Raw genomic sequence first — 24,793 nt, forward strand, 5'->3', positions numbered from 1 at the left:
GGTCTCTTTAGAAAGAGACTACAGCTTTCTTAACACAAAGATTGTGCCTTGTCCTTCTTGTCATGCCAATATATGACAAGGAGTCTGTCACTCTGTAGGTAAAATGTATAAGCATCCAGACCAAAGTGGTACAGAGGTTAAGGAACTTGCTTTGCGCACAGCTGACCTATTTTCAATCCCTGGTACCATATGAGGCCTCCCAAGATCCAGCAGGAATAATCTCTGAGCTCAGAGACAGAAATAGGCCCTGAACACCATGGGGTGTGGCTCTCCCAAATAATTCTAAAACAAAAACAAATATATAAACACATATATACATAATGGATAAGTAAAATAGTTAGAGTGAACAAGAATTCCAGTACTTCATTCTCCCCTTCCTCCTTGCCCTCTTAGATGAAAGAATATACTTTGTACTATGTGAAAGCTTGTCAGGACCCAGGTTCCCAGAGAGTGAGGTGACAGGCCCAGCTGCTGCTCAGTAATGCCCTGAAGGGGCCCCGCCCCACCTGTATAAAGTGGGTGTTGTGGTGGGGCTGTCTCAGCTGGCACTGTCTCCAGAGCACAGAACACTGAACTGAACACCGGTACTGACACTATGGCAAAGGATATGCAAGCCCCACTTTCCCCACTGAAAGGGGGCCATCGTCCTGCAGGTAGGCTGCCCACCCACCCTCTGTCTTAATGATTCAGGCCTCTCTCAGCTGCTGCCCTGTTGTGCCCTTCTTCCCACCCACTGGAGCACCCCACCCCCGCCTGAGCACAGATTCTCACCCACCAGTGATTTCTTTCACTTCCTGCAACTCGATTTCCCCTCAGGGTACTCTTTCATCCTTCCAGGCTTGTTTGTGTGCAAACCACCTGGGGCTTGTTGGGGCCCCAGTTGACTCAAAGACTAATTTTACCAGCCAGTACTGATATGCAGGGCTTGTGGAAAGGGATTGGCAGGAAAGTAAGATTTTCCTTCCTGATTTGTAGGTGAACTGCCTACTAATTTATTGGAAGAGAGGAAATTTATTGTCATGAAAGTCTTACATTTTGGAGATTCCAGTTCTCAGACTCAGTTGCACCCCCCGTGTCTGTTCATCATCTGACTTTCTCCCAGCAAACCAGTTTTCACAAATGGCTACAGCCTATTTCTCAATCTCTCAAGACTTTGGGCTTGAGAAGTATTATCAGGGATGCCGTCTTTTGTTAAAAAAAAAAAAAAAAAAAAAGGACACAACCTACCATGCTGAGACCACCAAGGCCACACCTGGCAGTGCTGGAGTGAGAGTCAAGCAGTGCTGAGAATCAAACTCAGGAGCACACACATGCTAACCCCAAACTCTACTGCTTGATCTGTGGGAAGTACTTTGGATCAGAATTCAAATACTGGAAGTTGCTTATTGGAGAAGGTGGTTTTCAAGGAGTTTTGTAAAGCATACACAGTACTCCAGCTTTCTTTTTTTTTAATGAAGACGATTTATATTAACTCTCTAGAATACGAAAACTTAATTTAATTGTACTTAACCATATATTCCTATAGATTGGCTAAGGTGTCTTGTATTTTTAGCCAGAATTATGTTCTTTGAATTGCTTGCCTTCTTCTTTCCCTCAAGAAAATCCGTAAGGCTGGGACCAACTCACATCCTGAGTTTCATCTTGAGCAATGCATAATTGTGCACTCACACACACATATCTCAAAGCTTGACTGTTTTATTCTTGTTTCTTGTGTGTTTGGTAAACTTATTGGTGCTCAGGAATACTCTCAGTAGAGTGCTCAGAGAACAGTGCAGTGCTGGTGGTCAAATCTGGGGCCTCAGCATGGAAATCATGTGTTCCAGACATCTGATCTATCTTCCTGAATTTTTCTGTCCTTAATATATAAAATTTTAATTAGTATAATTTCTTAGTATTTCTAAGTCCAGTTTGTTTCAGCTGCCTTTGTGACAGAGGATCTTAGCAGCTTTAGTCTTTGCAAAGCATAAAAAGCAGACCCAATGTCTCTGTGACTTTCTTGTGAGCTGAGCATCAAATATTTTTCAAGTTATTCTGATTGCAATTCTAGTACCAGGCCTTGGTCTCCTATGGTATAAAATGCCTGACATTTTATATTTGTAGTTTGACTAAGTAATATTTAACAACATCTATACTTAAAGTTAATGATGAGTATGAATTGTCAGAAACTATATATGCAGATGATTATAAGAAAATAATCATTAAATAGACAAACAAAAAGGAACACCTTTCTTTTCTCACCACTTCCACCCCAGTCCTTCATTAAATATCAAGTTAGGTCTAACTTAAAAAACATATTGGCGGGGCCCGGAGAGATAGCACAGTGGTGTTTGCCTTGCAAGCAGCTGATCCAGGACCAAAGGTGGTTGGTTCGAATCCCTGTGTCCCATATGGTCCCCCGTGCCTGCCAGGAGCTATTTCTGAGCAGACAGCCAGGAGTAACCCCTGAGCACCACCGGGTGTGGCCCAAAAACCAAAAAGAAAAAAAAACATATTTGGGCTGCTCATTTACATTTATGCACACACACACACACACACGCACACACACACACACACACACGCACACACACGCACACACACACACACACACACACACACTTAACCAAACAAAAGTTTGAATGAAACCACCAAGAACTTTCTGTCCCCACCACTAATGATTGCTAATTACTCTGTGTACATTACACACCATGACTCCATCAAGCATGTCAGGATGCCTCTGGCATGACAATTAATTATTATGAACTGTGACACTACAGATAAGAGGTTTGGGATAATTAGGATGGAGATGAAGGCAGACTTTTGCTTCCCCACTGAGAGCCAAAGAACAAAGAAGCCTTATCCTTCAGCTTGTCTACATATTTTAAGTCAAAACCAGTTTACAAGGGAGCACAATTTTATTTATGGAACAAAACTAATCTGTTGCCAGAACTCCATTCTGTGCTCTCCTGCATTTTATGAGCTACATACAGACCCCTGAAGGTAGAAAGCAAACATATTCTGTTGGAAAGGGTCTGATGTGGCCTTTTATCTCTGAAAAACCTGGCTTTAAATGCTGATTTTATTTCATGTCTCCGAGTCTCCAATTTCTTATATCTAATACAAGGGGTAAAAAATAGCATGCATCTTACAAGGTTATTGTTTTGATTATAGGAGATAACCTGTGTAAGGTATGGCTATATGAATCTGAAGCCCCCTAAAATGTAAGCTTAATAAAACATGCAGCTTTCAATAGCTATGAAATCCTCCTCTACACTTGCAAAGCATCCTGATATTTGGGGCATTGCTGCTCAGAAGCCTTACTGCAGCAATCAGAACAGGAGGAAGCTGCGGTGGAGAAGAGACTCCTGCCTCCCATTGCAGTTAAAAATGAAACCACTCAGAAGGCAGCCAGCTGTAACTTGCCCACCCACATGAGGAGTGCTTAGCGGGTTTTCTTTTGTGTATATTAATATAATAAATTGCACCGCAGTTAGCCCTGGTTATAAATCTTTGCTGTGCAACCAAACTACATTCAACATGAGGCAGCCAGAACTCTAGTTAGCTTAGCTTTAGAGTTCTGCTTTTTATCACTGGCTTCACTCTCAGTTTTAAAAGCACCCAGTCTCCAGGGATGGCCGAAAATGTGTCGACTGTGATCTGAGGAAAGCAAGCACCTAATAAAATAGGAGTTTGTATTTTTTTCTTTTTCTTTGTATTTGGTTGGAGTCAAGTGAAATCACAGTCATCAGAGAGGTCAGTACTGAACCTCTCAGAGAATATCAGTTTTCCTTCTCATTAAGGAGAAAGGAAGGTTGTGGGGGGTGGTGGTGGTGGTGGTGGTGAAATTAAGGCAGAAAATGAAAAAAATCTTAATTGCATAAGAACATTAATTATTTGTTAAAAAGTAAACAAAATAAACAAATAAAAAATGCCAAAGACTTCATTCTCTCAACTCCAGTTTACTCCAGTTAGTGTGTAGACTTGAAAGAAGAGCTCAATCTAAAAGGTACAAGAATGAGGTTGCGAGATACATCACAATACATGCATGATAGCAGTCAATCTTTGAGGTGAGAACAGACTGCCAAAGGCCAGCCATGCCTGTTTCACAGAGGAACAAGCTGAAGTCAGCAAGGGTGAGGGACTTTGCCATAGCCACACTACTAATGACTGGCACGCAGAGATTTGAATAGAAAACAGGACTGTGCCAAGTCAGTCCTTTCACTCCAAAGCCCTCAGTCCTTGTTCCACAACCTTTTCCTCATGAGAGTCTTGAGGGGCCTTGATTGACAGCTGAAAAATAGCTGAAGAATCAATTATATCAATGTTTTCAAAGTAAGCACGTTTGCAAACATCCATCCTTTTAATGAGAAAATTCAAATGAACCTCTAAGACACGGACATTATATACACAAATATTCATGTTGATCAGCTTTTACATTTACACTCTTGGCTGGTTAATGAAGGAAAAATATTCCCCCTTTTTAACAGACCTACCAGTTCCCCCTTCGTGTCCTCATTATTATCACAGAAGTCTTCTTCTGCCTTCTTTCTGTGGGAGCCAGCCCAGAGACACCAAGGATCATAATCTCTCCAGGACCCATACCTGAGGAGCGGGGCAGTGGAGCAAAGCTGAGCGGCCGTGCTTATCTTTTAACCCCTGAACCCCACTTCTCCACATTGTAAAAAGCAATCTACAACCTTAACAATGGGGAAATTTTGCAGTACAACCCCATGTTTAAAGAATCAAGATGGCTGCTCTGAAAAGCCAAAAAGTACCAAACAGTTAGGTATCCTCTCAAATAAGATGTTTAAAGTAGAACTATGGAAGATATTCAGGGCGCTCAAAAAAAAAAAAAAAAAAAAAAAAAAACCATCGATAGACTTGACTAGAGCACAAATAAGCATCAAGAGAATTTGACGACTGAAATTAGAAATTTTCACACTGAAATAACAGGTCTTAAAAACTTGACTTATGAATTGAAAACCTCAATGGAAACCCCCTCCACTGGAGTAAGGGCAGCTGCAAACGGGGTCAGTGAGCCAGAGGATGAGATCCAGAACAACTCCATACAACAGAAGAGATTAGAAGAGAATTTTAAAGCAAATGATCAAACAATGTCTAAATACTCAAAGAATGTGAACCGATGAAAATATAGGAATTAATGAAGTCCCAGAAACCCAGAACAAGAATAATAAGAGGAGTTGGAGGAAGAGTCAGAGGAAGAGGAGGAAGAAAAATTTTAAGAAGAATAAGGCGAAGAAGTGTAAGAAAAATAAGGCAAAGAAGAGTAAGAATAAGGCGAAGAGGAGTAAGAAGAATATTCTTCTTACTTCTTATGTGCCAAAAAGACTTAAAATAAGTTTTGGTGTGGGTGGATTGAAATAGGGATCTTCATTCATTCTTGTTGTGTTGTAAATGTGTTGTAAATGTTCATTTACAAAGTTTTGTCTAAATCCAGAGAGACCTGTGTGACTAGAGTTCCCTGCAAATTATTGATGATGACCCTCCTGGAAACTGGTTCCAACCACGGGGCCAGAACAGTGGGGCAAGCAGTAAGGCGTCTGCCATATGCATGCTAACCTAGGAAGAACCGCGGTTCAATCCCCTGGCATCCCATATGGTCCCCCAAGCCAGCATCAATTTCTGAGCGCAAAGCCAGGAGTAATCCCAAGCGTCACCGGGTGTGGCCCAAAAACCAAAACAAACAAACAAACAACAAAAAAACCAACAGCAACTGGTTCCAACCAGTTCAGTCATTCGGACTAATGAGGGTCTATAATCTGTAACATGCTTTTAAAGTAGGATAATATCGTCTGCTTCCCTACTACAGTAAGTGCAAAGCAAGAATTATGCTGTAAGAACCCCAAGTACGGTTTAAATCTGATTTCTAAATCTATCAGCATCCACAGTTCAGAAACAGAGAAAAATCACAGATTCCTGGATGGAAGTAGAAATTTTCTGCAATTTTTTTTCTTTCCTCTTAGAAATATTCAAGTTTCATCTTAATTTCTGGGAAAACTTTTTAACTTCCTTTAATGTCTTTTCTTTGTTGAATAATGAGGAACTCATTCTTTAAAGTTTATTTATTTAAAGTTTATTCTTTAAAGTTTCCTTTGGATACCTCTCTACAGTACCCTGAATTCTTCTATTTTTGTTATCATCTTTACAGTGGTGAGGGTCACACGATGTCCCAGTGCCAAAGGTAACACTGTGGATCCAGGGATTACACTTATGATTATGGAACAGTGCCAAGAATCAAACTCTTGGACTCATAAATGCAGGGCAAGTGGTCTACCACCTAGCCATATTCCAAGTGCCCTGTTGGTTGTTTGTTTGTTTTTTTCACTTGGAATACCTAAGAGTATTAACCAACCATGTGGACAAGAAGATATTCAGTAAAACCTGGGTATAAAATCATTAGTTATGCAAGGATAATAATCTGTTAGAATTATAAGGAAAATTTAGATTCACTGATAATCACAACAGCCTCAGTGAAAATAAAATACATAGAAAATAAGTCTAAGAATATATGTGAGGATATATATGAACAAATTACTGAGGAACTTAAAAGAAGATATAAATAACAAGAGTAATTTTTCCTATTAAAAATACCCAAACCTTTAAAGGAAGAAAACTTAAAATGTTTTTGAAACACTAACATAGAAAAACAAAACAGGGTATTAGAGAGTATCAAATAATGACAAACGCTTGAACTTTGACTATAAAAACAAGATTACCTAGCAGTGGAGGAAGTGGTTTGGGGGAAGGTAAAAGGTGGATTAGAAGTGACATAAGGACAATGGTGGAGCATATTGAGCACTTTAGTGGTGGAGATACAGTAATTTTGTACATGAAAATCATAAATGTTAACTCTTTTATAACTGGAGACCACAGAGTTGACTCAGCAGGAAAATGCATATAAGAAAACCTGGGTTCGGGGCTGGCGTGGTGGCTCTAGAGGTAAGGTGTCTGCCTGGCAAGCGCTAGCCTAGGACGGACCGCGGTTCGATCCCCCCGTGTCCCATATGGTCCCCCAAGCCATGAGCGACTTCTGAGCGCATAGCCAAGAGTAACCCCTGAGCATCACTGGGTGTAGCCCAAAAACCAAAAAAAAAAAAGAAAGAAAAAGAAAACCTGGGTTCAATTTCCAGTGCCACAAAATAAATAATACACAAAATTCCACTATGTAACCATGTGTCCTAAACTAAAATTTTAAAATATATCAACAGAGGGTCAGAGAGATAGCACAGCGGTAGGGTGTTTACCTTGCACATGGCTGACCCAGGAAGGACCCAGGTTTGATCCCTGACATCCCATATGGTCCCTGGAGCCTTACAGGAGCGATTTCTGAGTGCAGAACCAGAAGTAACCCCTGAGCGCTGCTAAATGTGCACCCCCCCAAAAAAAAAAAAACCTAACAAAAATTTTAGTTGGGCTTGACATGTTGAGTCTAAAATTCACACAAGAATTTAAAAATCTAGTAAAAACCTAAAAGAACTATAACAGAGGAGAATTAATTCTGTCAGTTATTAATGATAATGCTTTAATAATTAGAGTTGTAGGGACTTGTGAGTAGGCAGTGATTAATGATATTGAAGTCTAAAGGTAGCATCTGTGTTTAAGAGCATCTAGTAAAACCAAGACTGTATTTAAAATTCATAGAGAAGATGACTTTTTCATTATTATTCAAATCACCTTAAAGTATATACATGGTTCCACAAGATTTACACAAAATTAATTTAAATGGAATCAAGGATTTAAGTAAATGATCAATGGTTGACTATATATTGTGAGACCACTAAATTTTTGTAATAAAGAAACATGGGATAAGTTTATAAAGCATCATAGAGAACATACAAAACCCCGAAAGATTAACAAAAATAGAAAATATTCGTCAAACAAAAACAGGCGGCCAGTATCAGGTAAAATATTTTATACTACTGTGTATTTCATAGAAATAGTTTCTGTAAATAAATAAGAAAAGGAAAGGATAAAAAAAAAGCAATCCAATAAAAAGAAATAGACTATTTGAGGTCCATACAAAGAAAAAAGTTTATACCAAATAAAAGTCCATAGAAAGAAAATCTGTTAAGTGTCTTCTAAAACAATTAAAATAATTAATTTTAATAAAATGCAATAAATGTAAATTAAACAATAGACCTTTTTCCCTTTCTACCCAGTTAGAAAAAATTATTTCATGTACTAAGCTCTCCAACCTTTTTTGCATTAGGACCAGAGCATTAGGCAATGATTAATATTATAGCCTGTCATATCATTAACTGACACAATTTTTGTGAGGGACAATATGATGGTATCTAACAAAAACCTAAATGTGCATAGTCTTGAAAACTATCAAGATTATTTCTAGGAATTTATACTGCAGGTATACTGTCTCTTGTGCAAAATTATGAATAGAGATGATATTTATTGTTGCCTCAATGGATTATAAATATCAGAAATGGCCAACAAGGGGCCGGCATGGTGGCGCTAGAGGTAAGGTGTCTGCCTTGCCAGTGCTAGCCTAGGACGGACTGAGGTTTGATCCCCCGGCGTCCCATATGGTCCCCCAAGCCAGGAGCGACTTCTGAGTGCATATCCAGGAGTAACCCCTGAGCATCACCGGGTGTGGCCCAAAAAAAACAAAAAAAAAAAACAAAAACAAAAACAAACAAAAAAAAAGAAATGGCCAACAAATGGTATGGGATAAGTAACACAAAATGTTCCTATTATAAATTTCAATAGAACATAATCCAGAATATGTGATTGAAATAAAATAAATGAGATACAGAACAATGTGCATTTTTATACTGCCTTTAAAATCAATATGTATGTATGATTATAGAAGAGTTCAGAATCTTGTAACATTAGCAATATCTATGGAATATATATATTCCATATATATATATATATATATGGAATGTATGATTATAGAAGAGTTCAGAATCTTGTAACATAGCAATATCTATGGAAAAGCATCAACACTATATATGAAAAAAATTATAGAGATTGCAGACTTTTCCATGCTTCTGGAATTATTAACTTTATGCATGCATTATAGTAGCTTTATTCTGCAGGTGTAGAAAGGTTGAGATTCACTGGTCTGTGCCTTGAATTTATTAGTCTGTGAACTTATATAAAAGAGGACAGGTGAGGGTTTGCATGTATGAAAAGATTGACGACAAGCTCAGGTCATAGGCTAAAGCCTACAGTACCCGGTATTCCCAGGTGGTCTCCCATCCAAGTACTAACCAGGCCCGACCCTTCTTAGCTTCCAAGATCAGATGGGGGGCATTGATGGTGGGAATGTTGAACTGGTGAAGAAAGGTGTTCTTTTTATGACTGAAACCCAACTACAATGGTATTTGTAATCATGGTGCTTAAATAAAGATATTATTTTAAAATGAAAGAAAGAAAGAAGGGGCCGGGCGGTGGCGCTTGAGGTAAGGTGCCTGCCTTGCCTGCGCTAGCCTTGGATGGACCGCGGTTCGATCCCCGGTTTCCCATATGGTCCCCCAAGCCAGGAGCGACTTCTCAGCGCATAGCCAGGAGTAACCCCTGAGCGTCACCGGGTGTGGCCCAAGAACCAAAAAAAAAAAAAAGAAAGAAATAAAAGGTTGATAAATGCAGCATGACATAAAAAAATTTAAAGAACAATGATGAAGTTACTTACAAGGACTTAGAACTCAAATTAGATCTTCCTTATTTTTCATTTTATTGCTATTTTTAGAAAATTACCAGTTTGCAAATTAGAAAATTTTACCAGTTTGCAAATTTAGAAAATTACCAGTTTGCACAGCCCTACCCACTGTGCTATCGCTCCAGTCCAGTGGCAATTTCTTAAAAAGTGAATCATAAATTTCTGTGTGACCCAGAAATCCCAAGAAACATGAAGACATTTGTCTCCTGAAATTTGTATGTGAATATCCACAGCACTGTTATTTACAAAGCGGGCAGAGTCTGAAGGTTCAGCCAAGCAGATGGAGAATGAAATGTGGACCTCTCGTAATGAAAGAAAATGGGTCTGACACTCACACCAGTGAAAATGCACCTCAGCCATGATGCTGAACCAAATGGTCACAAAAGAGGACAAATCACAGGGTCCCGTTTTTATGTCTAGAGAAGGCCATTCTGTAGAGACAGGAAGTAAATTTATGTATTTCCTATGAATGAGCAAAAAATGGTGTTGATGGCATAAAGAATTGAGAATGAGGAAATGTCCTGAAATTGTATTATGGGGATACCCGAGCAACTGTAAATTTACTGAAAATCGTTGAATTACATGTTTAGAATAAGTGGACTTTATGTAATATGAGTTATACCTCATTAAAGCTGTTAAAACTACCTTATCCTTACAACTGGAAAGGTAGTACAATGGTTAAGGCATTTGCCTGAAATGTGGGGACCCAAGTTCAATCCCTGCATATCCCCTGAACACATGGTCAGGTGTGAAAAAAAAAAAAAGAAAATTACTAATTTTCCATAAACAGGTTCTCACAAATCAATGTTCATTTAGTTTTTTATCTCATTTTATTTTGTCAGATTGTAGATGTACAAGTTTTCTGGGAAAGGAAATAAAAAGTATTTGCTTTGACTTGCCATCTGAAATGAATTATTCCTTTCCAAAAGTTGATTTCATCTGACATTGTTAAACACTTGAATTGCTAGTAGGTCATCTGTAGCCTAATTAGTACTAATTGATCTCTTGAATGACAAGCTTATTAATACAGTTAAATTGCTCATCAGAACATTGGAGGTTTGGGGTCGGAATAGAGTGGGTGTTGAGTGGAACAGAAGCTTCTCTGTCGAATTCAGTGACTCTGAATTCTGCCACTCTGACAGTGGCTCATCTCTTTCAATCTGGCTTTAGGAAGCTTAAGTTGTGGGGGAAATGCAAGCCTTGTGTAAATTTAATTTTGTGGGAAAACAGGAGGATCACACTGTAACTGTTGGTGGCTATCATGAAGAATGTAAATGGCTTGATAACAAGAAAAAAAATTTAGTGAGATGCCTACAGGAGTATGATGCTATTCTTAGCAAATCGAAGGTGTAGCATTCTGCTGTTTAAGTCTCATTGACTCTTTTGAAAATAAACAAGCAATCTCCAGCCCTTATTTTTTCCTCTCCTCCCTCTAGCCTTAGTTTCCCATAACAATATTTTTTTCTATTTTTTTTTCATGGTAACTTTTTGGGAGGCTCTGAGGGGCTACTCTTGGCTGAGTGCTCAGGTGTCACAACAGAGTTTCACAGAGATAATGTGGTGGTGCTGGGAATTAAATCAGAGCTTATTGCTTGCAATGATTACATTTAACCCAGTAATTTATCTCTTTGTAGAGTAATTTTTCATTGTTATTGTTTTGGGCCACACCCAGTGCTCAGTGATTACTCTTGGCTCTGCACTCAGGACTTACTTCTGGTAGTACTTGTGGGATGCATATGAATATGTCCATCTGGGATGCATGCAAGGTCCTCCACATCCAAAGTAAGTGCCATACCCACTATGCTATCTCTCTGATACCACCACTCAAAGTAATTTTTATGCTGTGGTGTTAAATGAAGATTTGGGTCTCTGGGTCCAAAGAGATAGTACCAAAGAGATAGGGTGTTTACCTTGCATATTACTGTTCTGGATCTGATACCCAGCATCATATATGGTCCCCTCAACCCTCCAGGAGTGATCCCTGAGCACAGAGCCGGGAATAAGCCCTGAACATGGCAGGGCATGGCCTAAACCACTGCCTGCCCCACCCTTGGAAAAAATATTAGGTCTTTGCCAAAATCAAATTTTAGCTAATATCCGGCCCTGGATAATATGACCAAGGTTGTCAAGTAAGAATGTGTGTTGTGGAAAGCCCTAGAATTGCAAAAATGATCTGGAAATAAAAATATTGGTAAAGGGTTTGGGGCTTGTTAGTGGAGGTAGTGGGTTATATGTGAAACCATAAATGTTTTTGTAACTATTTTACCTAAGCTATAATCATTATTTTTTTTAATTTTGAAAATAAAGTTCTAAAGTTCTTTTAAAATCTAAATTCATGCTTTGAATAACAAAGCAAGTTTCCTCTGTACTATTTTATCAGTGATGCCTGTGTTGGTACTTTATTTGTTTATAGTAAAAGCTGGAAGAATGAGAATTTCCAAAAAACAAGAAATTGGCATCTTGGAGAAACCAACCAAAAAACCAGGATTAGAGAAAACAAGGTAGGAATTGCTTCATTTCTTCTCCTTCTTTACCTCGAGAAATTCATAGTGAGTTTGCCTCCATAAGAAGTATCTCTGTGTTTTAAGAAAAATCAGGTCTCCCTATGCATTTGCTCAGATCACTGCTTAAACTTTCTTCCCAATTTCTGGGAAGAACATTTTGTAAAGAATACATTCCCCATTTAAAACATGTTGCCAGGAAGAAGCTGCAGCCACCACTCCTGCTAACTCATTCTATGTGGCCTTTTTCTTCCACCTCCCCTAAATGTAGACTGTTGCTTGCTACCAGATTCAGCTTCAGAGGTTTCTTCAGCTTGAGGACACTACCTAATCCCTTACTGCTGCAAACCAATTTCTAAGATTCCCTAAGACCATGGTATGGGATTAAAATGTGCCCGGGATCTTATCCCCGCTACCTAGACTATCTCAAAAGACTTAATGGGGATAGCGATACTTTCTTTAAATATAATTTCTTAATAGTTACAACTCTTTGTGTGTTTATTTATTTCCATATGTAGAAGTAGTCCCTCTACTCCCCCCCCCCTTTTTTGCTTGTTTTGCTTCTGCTTAGTAAGAAGTTCTAGTAGAAAAGTTTTGCTTAAGATAAGAGCTGAGGTCCAAACCAGCACACAGAGATTGTATAGCTTGTCATTTTTACCCCAAAAAGCACTAATAAAACAATATGGCATTGTTCCTTTTTGCATAGGCACATTAAAATAGGGGAAATCTTATGTATATTAAGAAGTTCTTGTCTAATAGGGATAAGAACCCATAAATTTTATAATACAAGGACTCCTTCCACCCTGAATATTTGTCATGGGAACCTGCCTTAGACCTCATGTAATTAGAGATTGACCATCTAACCCTGTACCCTGGATCCCAAACTTAAAACTGGCACAGTTCCCTGCAGCAGCACCAGAAATCAAACTCCTTCCACCCCAGAATGTCCTAATACTGCTCTGGCACCAACTTGAGCCAAGGTAAATTCATATGACAACCTGATGACGAGGAAACAGCAACAATTTTGATTGATCTAAGGGCAGGTTGCCCCACCTCACCACCTAATGGGGAGATGAAATCAGAAGACCCTCCATCCTAGGATCTGTGCAAAAAACAAGATCTCTAATTACAGAGGAGTATCTTTGACAACCAAGCCTGAGTAGAACATTTCCTAGCACCATAAAGAAAGAACAACTAACATGTCCAGAGCCTGTAGTCGGTCTCATGACAGTATGTTTCAAGGGTGGAGACACCCTGTATCTCTTAGGCCAAGGGGAGTTCCTTTATAACTTCCCCAATGTTTACTGTGCCTATGCAAAAAAAAAACACAAAAAAAAAAAACACCTTGCCACATCTGCTCCCCTCATTTATTAATTTTATTTTTTCTTTCTTTGTTTTTGTTTTTATTTTTTTGGGCCACACCCATTGACGCTCAGGGGTTACTCCTGGCTATGCGCTCAGAAATCGCCCCTGGCTTGGGAGGACCATATGGGATGCCAGGGGATCAAACCGTGGTCCATCCTACGCTAGTGCTTGCAAGGCAGATACCTTACCTCTAGCGCCACCTTCCTGGCCCCAGTCTTTCTTTTTTTAATTTAATTTATATTTATAGCTTCTATACAGAATAAATATTTCCCAAGCCTGCCAGGAGTAATTTCTGAGTGTAGAGACAAGAGCATCACATGAGCACTGCCAGGTGTGCCCCCGACAAAAAATAAAAAAAAATGTCATCAGATCAGGGAGGTGTGTGTGTGAGAGAGAGAGGTGAAAGGGAGAGATTCTCTTTAGAGCATGTTTTTATTTTGACCAGAAAATAGTAATCGTCTAATGAACATGAAGACCTAAATTCCCAGGGGGATGTTAGGGGTAGAAGAAAGGCTCAGTGCATGATAATGAAAGTGTCAGAAAGTGTAAGCTGATGCATTTTTAAAGCATGAAGTATGTTCTTTAATAAAAAAAAAAAAGGACCAGGTAATCAGCCCTTTTCATTATAGTGCTGGTTCCCAGGCCTGGATCAGAATGACCTGGTAGTCACCCATTGTTGATGACAGCCAGAGAGCAAGTCACTCTTACTCTTCCTCAGAAGATGAAGCCATAGTGTTCATTCTAACATCAGTGAAACAGTACAGGAGATGCCTCTGAAGCTTCATTAGCTCCACCTTAAGTCCACCCTGTGGTATTCCCAGGTGTTATGTGAGAATGTGAGAGATAGGAATTTCCTGTTCACTGGACAAACACCTCTACTTAAATGTTCTTGGAGAGGGGCCGAAGTGATAGCACAGTTGTAGGGCATTTGTTTGAACACAGCTGACTCAAGACAGATCCAGGTTAGATTCTCGACATCCCATATGGTCTACCGAGCCTGCTGGAGACAAGTTCTGAGTGCAGAGCCAGGAGTAACCTCTGAGTGCCTCCAGGTGTGATTTCCCCCTCAAAAAAAAAGGGTTCTTGGAGAACAGCTTTTGAAAAATACATCACAAAAAGTAAATGTATACATCTCATCAGTCTAAGTTCATTTGTTAATTTCCACTTTACCAATACAAAGCATCTAGAAAAAATACATTATATAGAATAGAGAATCTCCTTTAAGAAATTGGGGGCTGGAGTAATGGCACAGTGGTAAGGCATTTGGCTTTGCATGCAGTCAACCTGGAACGAACCCGAGTTCAATCCCCGGCATCCCATATGGTCCCTGAGCTTGCCAGGAACGTCTTCTGAATGCAGAGCCAGGAGTAATCCCTGAGTGCTGCCAGGTGTGGCCCAAAAACAAACCAAAAAGAAGTCGCACTGCAGGCTCATCTCTGATGGAAATTCTTTTATAAAACAGATTGGCCTGATAAGAAGTATTCAGGCACATACAAAAAGTACATATTTGGGGGAGGTGTGACTATATACTTCATGTCTCTCATTTTATAAAGTACAAGATAAAATTGATCTAAGGGGTGGTAAATCGGTTTTGTGGTTGTCCTTAAGAAGCAGGTAGCTTGACTAGTATTTGAAGCTAGTCACTATTCATTGATTTTGTATACATTTTTATATAAATAATATGCTTTAATTAAATACAATAATAATTTTGCCTGCGAAGCATAGCATGGGCACACCGAGCCGAAATTTAAACAAGTAGTTAGTCCATTATGAATCCTTGAGCCACTTTAGTAGGGAAATTTTCATACCCTATGTGTTTGTTTGTTTGTTTGTTTGTTTTCTCATTTTCACAGCCTCATTGGAAATGTTGCCAAAATTCAGACAATGGAATCCTTCAGTGACACACTGGAGAAGGTAAGCCATGTGTAAGACCCATCATGTGATGCTCTGGGGTGGTATTTACCCAACAAATCTGTGTGCACCCAAACAAGCCCATAACCACTGAGGTTTTTTTATATCTCAAAGGTTTAATGTCCTTGCAGGAGAATATACTCTCATTCTAAGAGAATGAGAAAACTCCTCATTATATATGATAAGTGATTTCAAAAACAAGAGAGAAAATTAAAACAAGAATCAGGACTCTAATTGGCAGAACTTTTATTGTCTCAAATATTTCTTAGAAACCTTGACATAGTTTATTAAAAGGGAACCTGTATATTGGATATTTTGCAGTATTTGAACTCCTTCCCACCACCGCATTCCCATAGGAAATATTTGATTTGAGGTGGGATGACATGGTTGAGTGTGTGGAATAAGGCTGGACACTGGCTGCATTTTTCCAGAAAAGTCTGTGTACTAAGGTAGTTGACCATTGCTATTTTTATTTCTTTATCTTGAATTTCTACTAACTCAAGAGAATAAGATTCTTACCTAACAGGCAGTAATTTAATGTTAGATTTAGTAGTATGTTTTCCAATTTTATAGGTAAGCTGAGGAGAAGTATTTATTCTATTTCCAGAGGGCAGAGATATTACATCCAAGAAATGAAGAAACACTTTTTCAGCTGCACTCACAATGATTGAAAGGACAGAACTTGGTATTCCTGTATAGAAAAAATATTTGCTGTTAATGTCGAGCTCAGGAAGCTAAAAATATTAGGGCAACTGTTAAGAAGTTAGACCTCAAAATTCCCATTTGGTGGTGCTTCCTCTACATAGTTTGTGTGACCTTGAGAAAACTATGTTTCTTATGTCCCTGATTCTTCCTTTATAAAAATGGAGATAAGGAAGAGTATTTACTTTAGATAATTGTTGTATGAAATAAATGACTTTATACACTTGAAGCTCTTGGAACAGTGCCTGGCACAAAGTAACCCATTTGTAGTCTCTATTCAGGTTAAGAGCTTTGATTTTATGACAGTAAAATGAGGTTATGTTTGAAGGCCACCATATGTTACAATGCAGATAGTATTAGACCAAAACTTCCATTTCATCGCTAGCTACAGAGATTTCTTGGGAGAGAGGTGGTGGTACTGGTTCTCTACTCAGGTATATTTGAGGTGAGGCATAAAGTGATTTTGATTTTTTTATCTTTAGAAGAGTAAAAATGTTTGATGCCCTGTCAGGCACTACCATGTGATCACTGTATGTCACATATATTGCTCTTGTTCCTTCACAAATATCTTCCTCAATGGCAAAACAATACCCACTGTAGTAATTGGAGTGAATGAAACTGACATATATCCCAGAATATATGATAACTCAAAAGAATATATTTTTCTTTTCCAATTTTTATTTAGGCATTCATAGTATTTACAATAGTATCAATAATAGAATGTCAGGTATACAGTATTCCAACTTTAAACCCACCATAATGTCAACATGCCTTCACCAATATTTCAAGGGCTCTTCCTACCACTTTTGCTGCCCTCAAAAGTGTGTTTTAAAGTAAAAACATGTAAAATGATTTAAAGAATGTAATATAAAATAGCTACAATTCTGGGGCCAAAGTGATGAGCATCAATGGGTGTTTGCCTTGCAAGTGGCTAACCCAGGACGAACCTGAGAGTCCCATATCTTCCCTCAAGCCAGGAACTATCTTTGAGTGCATAGTCAGGAGTAATCCCTGAGTGTCACCGGGTGTGGCCCAAAATCCAAAAAAAAAAAAAAAAAAAAAAAAAAAAAGCTACATTTTCTGATAAATTTTAACCTACTTTACAATGATTTCCTCACAATATATCTTGTCCTGACAACCTAAAAATTATATAATTTGTCTAATTGATTCAAAGAAATATGACAGAACGTAGTATCAAAACATTTGCATTTATTATTTTAGTTCATGCCTTCTGCAAGAACAACATGTAGTTTCAGGAACCCAGACTAATTCATATGCCAATGTAAGAATTTAGAGCCTAAATTACTATTCATATGCTCTCCACTTCTGAGTACCCTACTTCAAAACAACCTAGTTTAAGATCTGTTAGATTACAAAACAATGCCAAGTAGTTTGGAAGTATATAGTGGGAAGCTTCCATATATTTTCTGCTTACTGTAGAGACTTCTCTACCTCTCAAGCCAGACCTCTCCTTCATCCAGTCCTTAGGAAGGAAAGGGTTCATGTTTCCTAGTGATAGATACATTGTAATATTATTCTCGCAGAAAATGAGTTATGTAACCTCAAAATCACTCTACATACAAATCTGGGAGACCTCATCTAAAAATTAGTCCCCACCCTACTATTTAGAGGTTGTGTAACAATAGAGTACCTCCTCTGAGATTTAGGAGTGCTTGTTTATTTATTTTTTTAAGCAGGGAGTGAGAGGATGATATTACGTTAATTCTCTGGACAGCTATGGAAGTTAAATTAGCAATAATTATGAAGCATCTCAAAACATTGACATATCCAGTTAAAATATTAGTCACAGGGTTAGGCTAAGATGTGTGTGTGCAGGAGGAGAGAAGAAGGGGAGGAGGAATAGCTTGTGGAAGCCTTATTAGAGCTGGGGCCACACTGCAAGTTGCTAGATATGTCATCGCTGCCAAATTTAGTGAGATGTTTGTGAAACAGGATCCTGAGTAGAGGAAATGATCAAAAGCATCTACAGATCTAAAAAGGGCTCTCTTGTGCTGTAGATTAGCATCACTGTAGGAGTATCCTTGAATTTCACTGACTCCAACTGCATGTTTGTTTTAAGCACTTTGCTTAAGGGGGTGTGGAAATGTGAAAGCCAACATTGAAGCTGGAAGTTAACACCCTGGAAAAGATGAACCAAAGGGCTGTCAGTCTGCTAATACTGTCTCACTTCAGGCTCTAAAACAAACCTGCTGCCGATTTTCTTATGTCTAGAATTTCTTTCTCAGCATCAATTATAAAGACTTTTATCTTATGTTCTTTGTCCCTTTTCCCCTGAAATTAAAAATACAGGTTCTGAGGTCACAATTCCTGCAATGAAGGTAAATTCGCAGTGTGGAGTTCCTATTGATCTGTTTTTCAAGTTCAGCATGTTAGACCTATGATAGAGACAGAATCTTTCCACATATATTGAACCTGGATTCTTTCTGTTATGGGGGAGAGCCTAGATTTTCATGAATCAGACAAGAAACATTTTGTTTTACAAACTCTGTCATTTTAAAAACTTACGATGAAAAATCCAAAGATTCTCCTAAAGTGGTCAGACTAAAGCCAGTTACTTGGTTGTAGGTTGTATTTCTAATTCTGACTTCAAAATCAAATCTTGCTTTCTCTTGATAAAGACTGTACAGTGAAGAATAAGAACATTTTGGGGTTCACCATTTTACTTACTGGCTCATCAATACTGATAGAAGGCTATAGGTACTCTAACCCACAACCCTCAAGCCTTTTCCACATTAGGCTGTTTTCTTGGAGGAAGCAGGGCATATGAAGAAAGAGAAATTGACTTAGGACTGGAGATACAGCTTGCCTTACACATGACCAAACTGGATTCTAGCCCCCAGCATCCTATATGTACTTCAAGCCTAATTAGGAGTGATCCCTAAGCACAGAGCCAGGAGGAAGTCCTGAGAACAACCAGATGGGGTCTAGAAATTAGAGAGAGAGGCAGACAGAGATAGAGACAATATGAGAGAGAAATTGACTGACACTAGTATTTTCAAGAGCTCCTTTTTTAAATTACTTTATTTAAACAACATGGTTTAAATGAATTGTTCCTGATTGAGTTTCAGTCATACAATGTACCATTCACCAGTGAAGGTACCCTTCACTAGTGTTCATTTCCTACCAGACAGACATTCTATTTCTCTTTCTATCTTTCTCTCTCTCCCCCTCCCTCGCTCTTGCTCTGTGGTTTGCACTATTGTTAATGTGTTAATGAAGGGGTACCATGCTTATCACTTTATCTCCTTTCATCATCTGGTTCTTGCTCAGAGTGATAAGTTCCAAGTATCATTGTCATAGTAGACCCTTCTCTACCCTAATTGATGTGCTTGCTCCACTATTTGTACCAAGCTTCCTACCATGGACTGGTCCTCTTGGCCCTGATCTCTGTTGTCTCTGGATATTATTCCATACTATCTTTTATTTTTTCTTATATTCCATAAATGAGTGAGATTATTCTATGTCTATCCCTCTCCCTCTAACTCATTTCTCTCATGTATCTCTCCATATCCATTCATGTATAAGAAAATTTTATGACATCATTTTTCCTAACAGCTCCATTATGTAGATTTACCCCCATTTCTTTGACTACTTACCTATTCTCAGAGACTCAAGAGTTCTTTTTAAAGTCTTCTTCTGTATTTTCAGTAATATTTTGAAAAAAAACATTCTCTTCCTCAAGAGAGCACACTGCATTGGGACTAGAGCAACAGACCTGAGGTAGGACACTTGCTTTGCTTGTGGCTAGCCCAGGTTCAATCCCTAGCACCCCATATGGTCCCCTGAGCACCAACAGGAGTGGTCCCTGAGTGCAGAGCCAAAATTTATCACTGAAAACTATCGGGTATGGCTTAAGAAAAAAAAGATAAAAAGAGAGAACACTGCATCCTAAATATCCTTGGCACTACAAGGCCCAAGCAAAATGGTTTCCTCATGCCCTTGCATCAAACCACTGATCCAACTGGTTGATGGAGTAAGGGAGATAGATCAAAAGGCCGGAGTGCATGTTTTGCATGTGGGAGCCCATATTTAATCTCTCTAACCCTATAGGAGGAACCATCACTCCCACACCCATTCTGAAAATAACCATGAGCAGATATGGCACAAAAACCAAAACAATAATCTACTACTGCTTGTCCCCACAACCTATAAGTTGGTAAGGGCGATTTCTTCAATGGTATTATTTTTGCTAGAATTGTTCCACTTATTAATTCTATTGATTTCCTTTTTCTCCCCTAAACTTTTCCAGACCAGTCTATGGCTAACACAACCAAGGAACTGAATTGTTCTTACATTCATTTTAACCTGTGCTTGTCTCTTATGAAGCAGTTGAGAAGGGATTTTAGGACATTAGTTAAATGCCTTATTACAAACTGTAATCCTCAGGAGCAGAGAGATAGTATAGGAATTAAGGTGTTTTTCTTGCACATAGAATTCAATCCTTGGCACCTCATCTGGTCCCCTGATACCACCAAGCACGATCCAAGAGCCAGAAGTAAGTTCTGAGCACTTTTGGGCATGGTGAAAACCCAAAAAATTGTAAACCCTAGGCTAGAGAAATAGTACAAGGGTTAAGATATTTCCTTTGCATGGACTGACTAGGGTTCAATTTTGGTAACAAATATGGTCCCCAAGAACTGCCAGGAGTGATACCTGAGCACAGACAGAGGAATATTCCCAGAGTATTATGAGGTGTGTCCCTCCCAAAATATGTAATCATTACTCTTTTATTATTAGGGAGAGTCCTATGAAAAACAATATGGCAATTTCACAAAATAAGCACAATTACCATATGACCCAGCATTTCTTCTTTTGTGTTCCTACAAGAATTGAAAGCAGGAACTCAAGCAGAAATTTGTATACCAGTATCCATAGGTGTTCATAGACTTGTTTCCAAGTTAGATGGAAGCAATTCAGGCTATCTATTAGTATATATTTATGCACAGTCCATGCATATAATTTATTTAAAATATATTTATGCACAGTTCATGAAAGATAATATGAATTTATATACACTACTACTTGAACATTAACAACATTAGGCTAATGCTGTGTTACATGTTTTTTTTTTGTGCCAAAAATTGTAAAACCAATATTTGAGATTATCAAATAAGAGTTTGTATCAAAATAAGCAACAGGTAAAATTTCTAACAGTTTTCCTTTTCTCTTTCCTTTCCAAACTTCACACATCATTTCTCTCATACCCTAGTCATAATCTGTATTTTGGTTTTCTCTCTCTTCCAGTCCTCAGCTTTCCATCTTGCCCCATCTCACGTTGGCTAATTGCCTGGATTTCTATTGCATCACAGTTACTTGTTCATTTCATTTCTCATGCCCCTTTACCTTATACTTGACTTTAATTAGCTTGTGAAATTTTCCTTCCCACTTATAATCTCCTGAGCATGACTCAGCGCTAACCTGAAATAATCCATCTGTTTCAGTTGACACCAAAGACACCAATTTGGAAGCAAGCTATAGAAATTATCAACCTTGTAAATTCCCTATTGGTTCTACCATTAAAAGAAAAACACAATAAAACTCATTGCCCTGGCCACACTATAAAATCCATGCCATGTGACCCAATGGCAATTGTCATAACAACAAACTCCCAGTTACAAATTTAAAATTCTAAATATAGTATTTCTGAACAATAGCTCAATCATGTCTCTTCCATTCTCCTAAATGCCAGCAGAAATAATTCTGTGTTTAATTGTTAATTTGTACCTGCCCATTGTAAAAGAAAAATATTAGAAAATACTGATAAACAGAATAAAGAATAGAACTAGCAATTACCTATAATCCTGGCACTCAGAGATGACCAGTATTAACATTTCAGGGTGTTTAATTTTTTAAAACTAAGAAAGAGTTTCTGGAGTCAAGTTTCACATGAAAGGGAATGTTGTGTGCCTTAAGCTCAGGAACATTTGAGAAGAGATATATGGCACATAAGTTTTTCCGGGCTTCGAAGAGCCCAAACAAACTATAAACAATGTGATGCTTGGGGTCAGGAAGAGTTTGTCTCCCCTTTTATTTAATTTCAGTGTCAAAACAAGGGTATCTAAGTTCAGTGGTGAAAAGTTATGTTCCTCATGACCTCAAGTATTCCTTTCTTTATAGTAAGAAAGATATCCTCTAGTATCTTTGTACTTTATTTATAATCTATTTTTATATTTTATATAAGATGACTAATAACTAGAACAGAATCTTAAACACACTGGGTCCAAATTCTCTTACTAGAAAAACTACAACTGAAGTGTTTGGAGTGTTGAGTATCTTTTTTATTTTAAGCTGTCCTTAACATAAACTCCATATAGTCTGTTGAGTCTTATGAAAATCCTCTTAGTCTCAACAGTCAGTGTGTGTTATTAATTTTTGTCTATATAAGTATGTTTCCTCATCAATGTCTCCTGTGGAGATAGTTAATGAGAACTTTCATTATCTGAAAGAGTAAGTCAGTCCCAGCCTTCTCTTCACCTGACCACTTAGATCAAACCATGTGAGATGATCAATAGTAGGCCATGTTTGATTTATATATAGCAGTTTCATGCTTCAGTTAAATAACTTCATCTCATTTTAATTTCTTTCCAACATTCTTTATTTCTCATCTTTCAACAATTAAAGAATTCATTCTACCTTAGGACTTTCTCCAAGTCATCTGAGTGGTCCATATATATAAATATATCTATCCATACACACATATATTAATGGGAGAATATTTGTTAATTCTAGAGAAATAATATAATAATATTATAATAATATAATGATAGAGTAAATGTCACCATTCCTACATTTTAAAAGCTTCCTTTTAAACATATTAATGCAATTGTATTATATTATTGTACATAATATATTCTATATTTTAAAAATTAATAACCAAATTAATTGGAGAATTATACAGGTTAATATATACCCATGGAACCACAGCTGGAAACACTGTGAGAAAAAGATATATTGAAAGAAAAAACAAAATTTGAAATTACTTATATTGTTTTCTACTTTTCTAATACTTCGTGACACTCCAAATCCTGTGTGTTTATTTTTTTTCTCTCCTTCTTACCTTTTAGCTCAGTCATAAATTTCCAGCAATGGTGCACATGGCACATCAAAAACCCAGACCTGCTCTGGAGAAGGTCATTACACCGAAAAGGATCTACATTATTCAGCAGCCTCGAAAATGTTAAGCCAGGATGTAAAATACAGCTGCCTGGCCAACTGCCTCTAACATCTGACAGCTTAACAGAAAAAGACCAAAACTTTCCATAGGCCAAATGTCTTTGCTTGGTAAATAAAGCAGACCTTGAAGCTTCTCTTTTAATTTTAGATAATAAAAGCATCAAAAATTGTAAATCTTGGGGCCGGGCGGTGGCGCTGGAGGTAAGGTGCCTGCCTTACCTGCGCTAGCCTAAGGAGACGGACCGCGGTTCGATCCCCCGGCGTCCCATATGGTCCCCCAAGCCAGGAGCGACTTCTGAGCGCATAGCCAGGAGTAACCCCTGAGCGTTACCGGGTGTGGCCCAAAAACCAAAAAAAAAAAAAAAAAAAAAAAAAAAAATTGTAAATCTTATATGTTCTCAGATTTCTTTTGGATCCCATTGATATTTTTATGTACAATTTGGAGGACTAAATGAAGAATCTAGAATGTTTGACTCTTACTCTGCGCTCCAAAAACTCTCTTCTTCTTGATGTGGGCTCTGAGTGGTTCAACTCACACTAAGTTCTTGAGGACAAAATTTACAGAAAAGTACATTAAGCTTTAAAATGCCAATATTCTATACAAAATGTGAGATTCTTTCCTATATATGTTTGTCTTAAGGTGCTCAAGTTTTAATTAGGTAAAATGTCTTTCACAATTTTCCATATAAACATACAGTTTGTTTTGAAGATTTTGTGAGAAAAAAATAACACAATAACTAGTTTGATCACATTTATTCTGCAAAGCAATCAATTCTGTAATGTTGGTGGGAGATTTGTTCAGGACTTCCCAGACATAGTCTATTGTAGAATTAAGACAGACATGGTGTTACAGGCCATTGTGATTGGGGTATGGAAATCTGTTTTAATTGAAGGTAGAAAGGAAAGGGTATGTTTAGCACAGCTAAATGTTAGCTCTCCTATCAACTTCCCGTGCATGCACACACTTTACATATTTATATAAGAATAGCCACAGGCTTCTGCTTGATACAAAATCTTACAAGAAAAAGTCTTGCCTGGAATAAAAGCTCATGTCAAAACCAGGGCACAGGGTTTGTGTAACCTGACATTCTTTTTTTTTTTAATATTTTATTTAAACACCTTGATCACATACATGATTGTGTTTGGGTTTCAGTCATGTAAAGAACACCACCCATCACCAGCGTAACATTCACATCACCAATGTCCCAAATCTCCCTCCTCCCCACCCAACCCCCGCCTGTACTCTAGACAGGCTTTCCATTTTCTTCATACATTCTCATTATTAGGACAGCTCAAAATGTAGTTATTTCTCTAACTAAACTCATCACTCTTTGTGGTGAGCTTCCTGAGGTGAGCTGGAACTTCCAGCTCTTTTCTCTTTTGTGTCTGAAAATTATTATTGCAAGAATGTCTTTCATTTTTCTTAAAACCCATAGATGAGTGAGAC

The 24,793-nt window shown here is 38.1% G+C and overlaps 1 protein-coding gene across 1 annotated transcript; it reads left to right on the forward strand.

The window, feature by feature from the left end:
- Nucleotides 1–568: 568 nt before the first annotated feature.
- DAPL1 (death associated protein like 1) lies at nt 569–23,524 on the forward strand. Its single transcript, XM_049773132.1, has 4 exons — nt 569–653; nt 12,087–12,174; nt 15,393–15,453; nt 23,238–23,524. Exons 1-4 carry the CDS (start codon nt 596–598, stop codon nt 23,352–23,354), a joined length of 324 nt encoding a protein of 107 aa, XP_049629089.1. The 5' UTR covers nt 569–595; the 3' UTR covers nt 23,355–23,524.
- The last annotated feature ends 1,269 nt before the right edge of the window (nt 23,525–24,793 follow it).

This window comes from Suncus etruscus, chromosome 5, assembly GCF_024139225.1.
Source record: "Suncus etruscus isolate mSunEtr1 chromosome 5, mSunEtr1.pri.cur, whole genome shotgun sequence".
NCBI classification, from domain to species: Eukaryota; Metazoa; Chordata; class Mammalia; order Eulipotyphla; family Soricidae; genus Suncus; species Suncus etruscus.

What these genes read in the sequence shown, in the direction of transcription:
- DAPL1 (XM_049773132.1), top strand. Translation starts at nt 596, where the DNA reads ATGGCAAAGGATATGCAAGCCCCACTTTCCCCACTGAAAGGGGGCCAT. An exon ending in AGGGGGCCATCGTCCTGCAG is followed by an intron (nt 654 to 12,086) that starts GTAGGCTGCCCA and finishes ATTTGTTTATAG; the next exon opens with TAAAAGCTGGAAGAATGAGA. An exon ending in CCAGGATTAGAGAAAACAAG is followed by an intron (nt 12,175 to 15,392) that starts GTAGGAATTGCT and finishes TCATTTTCACAG; the next exon opens with CCTCATTGGAAATGTTGCCA.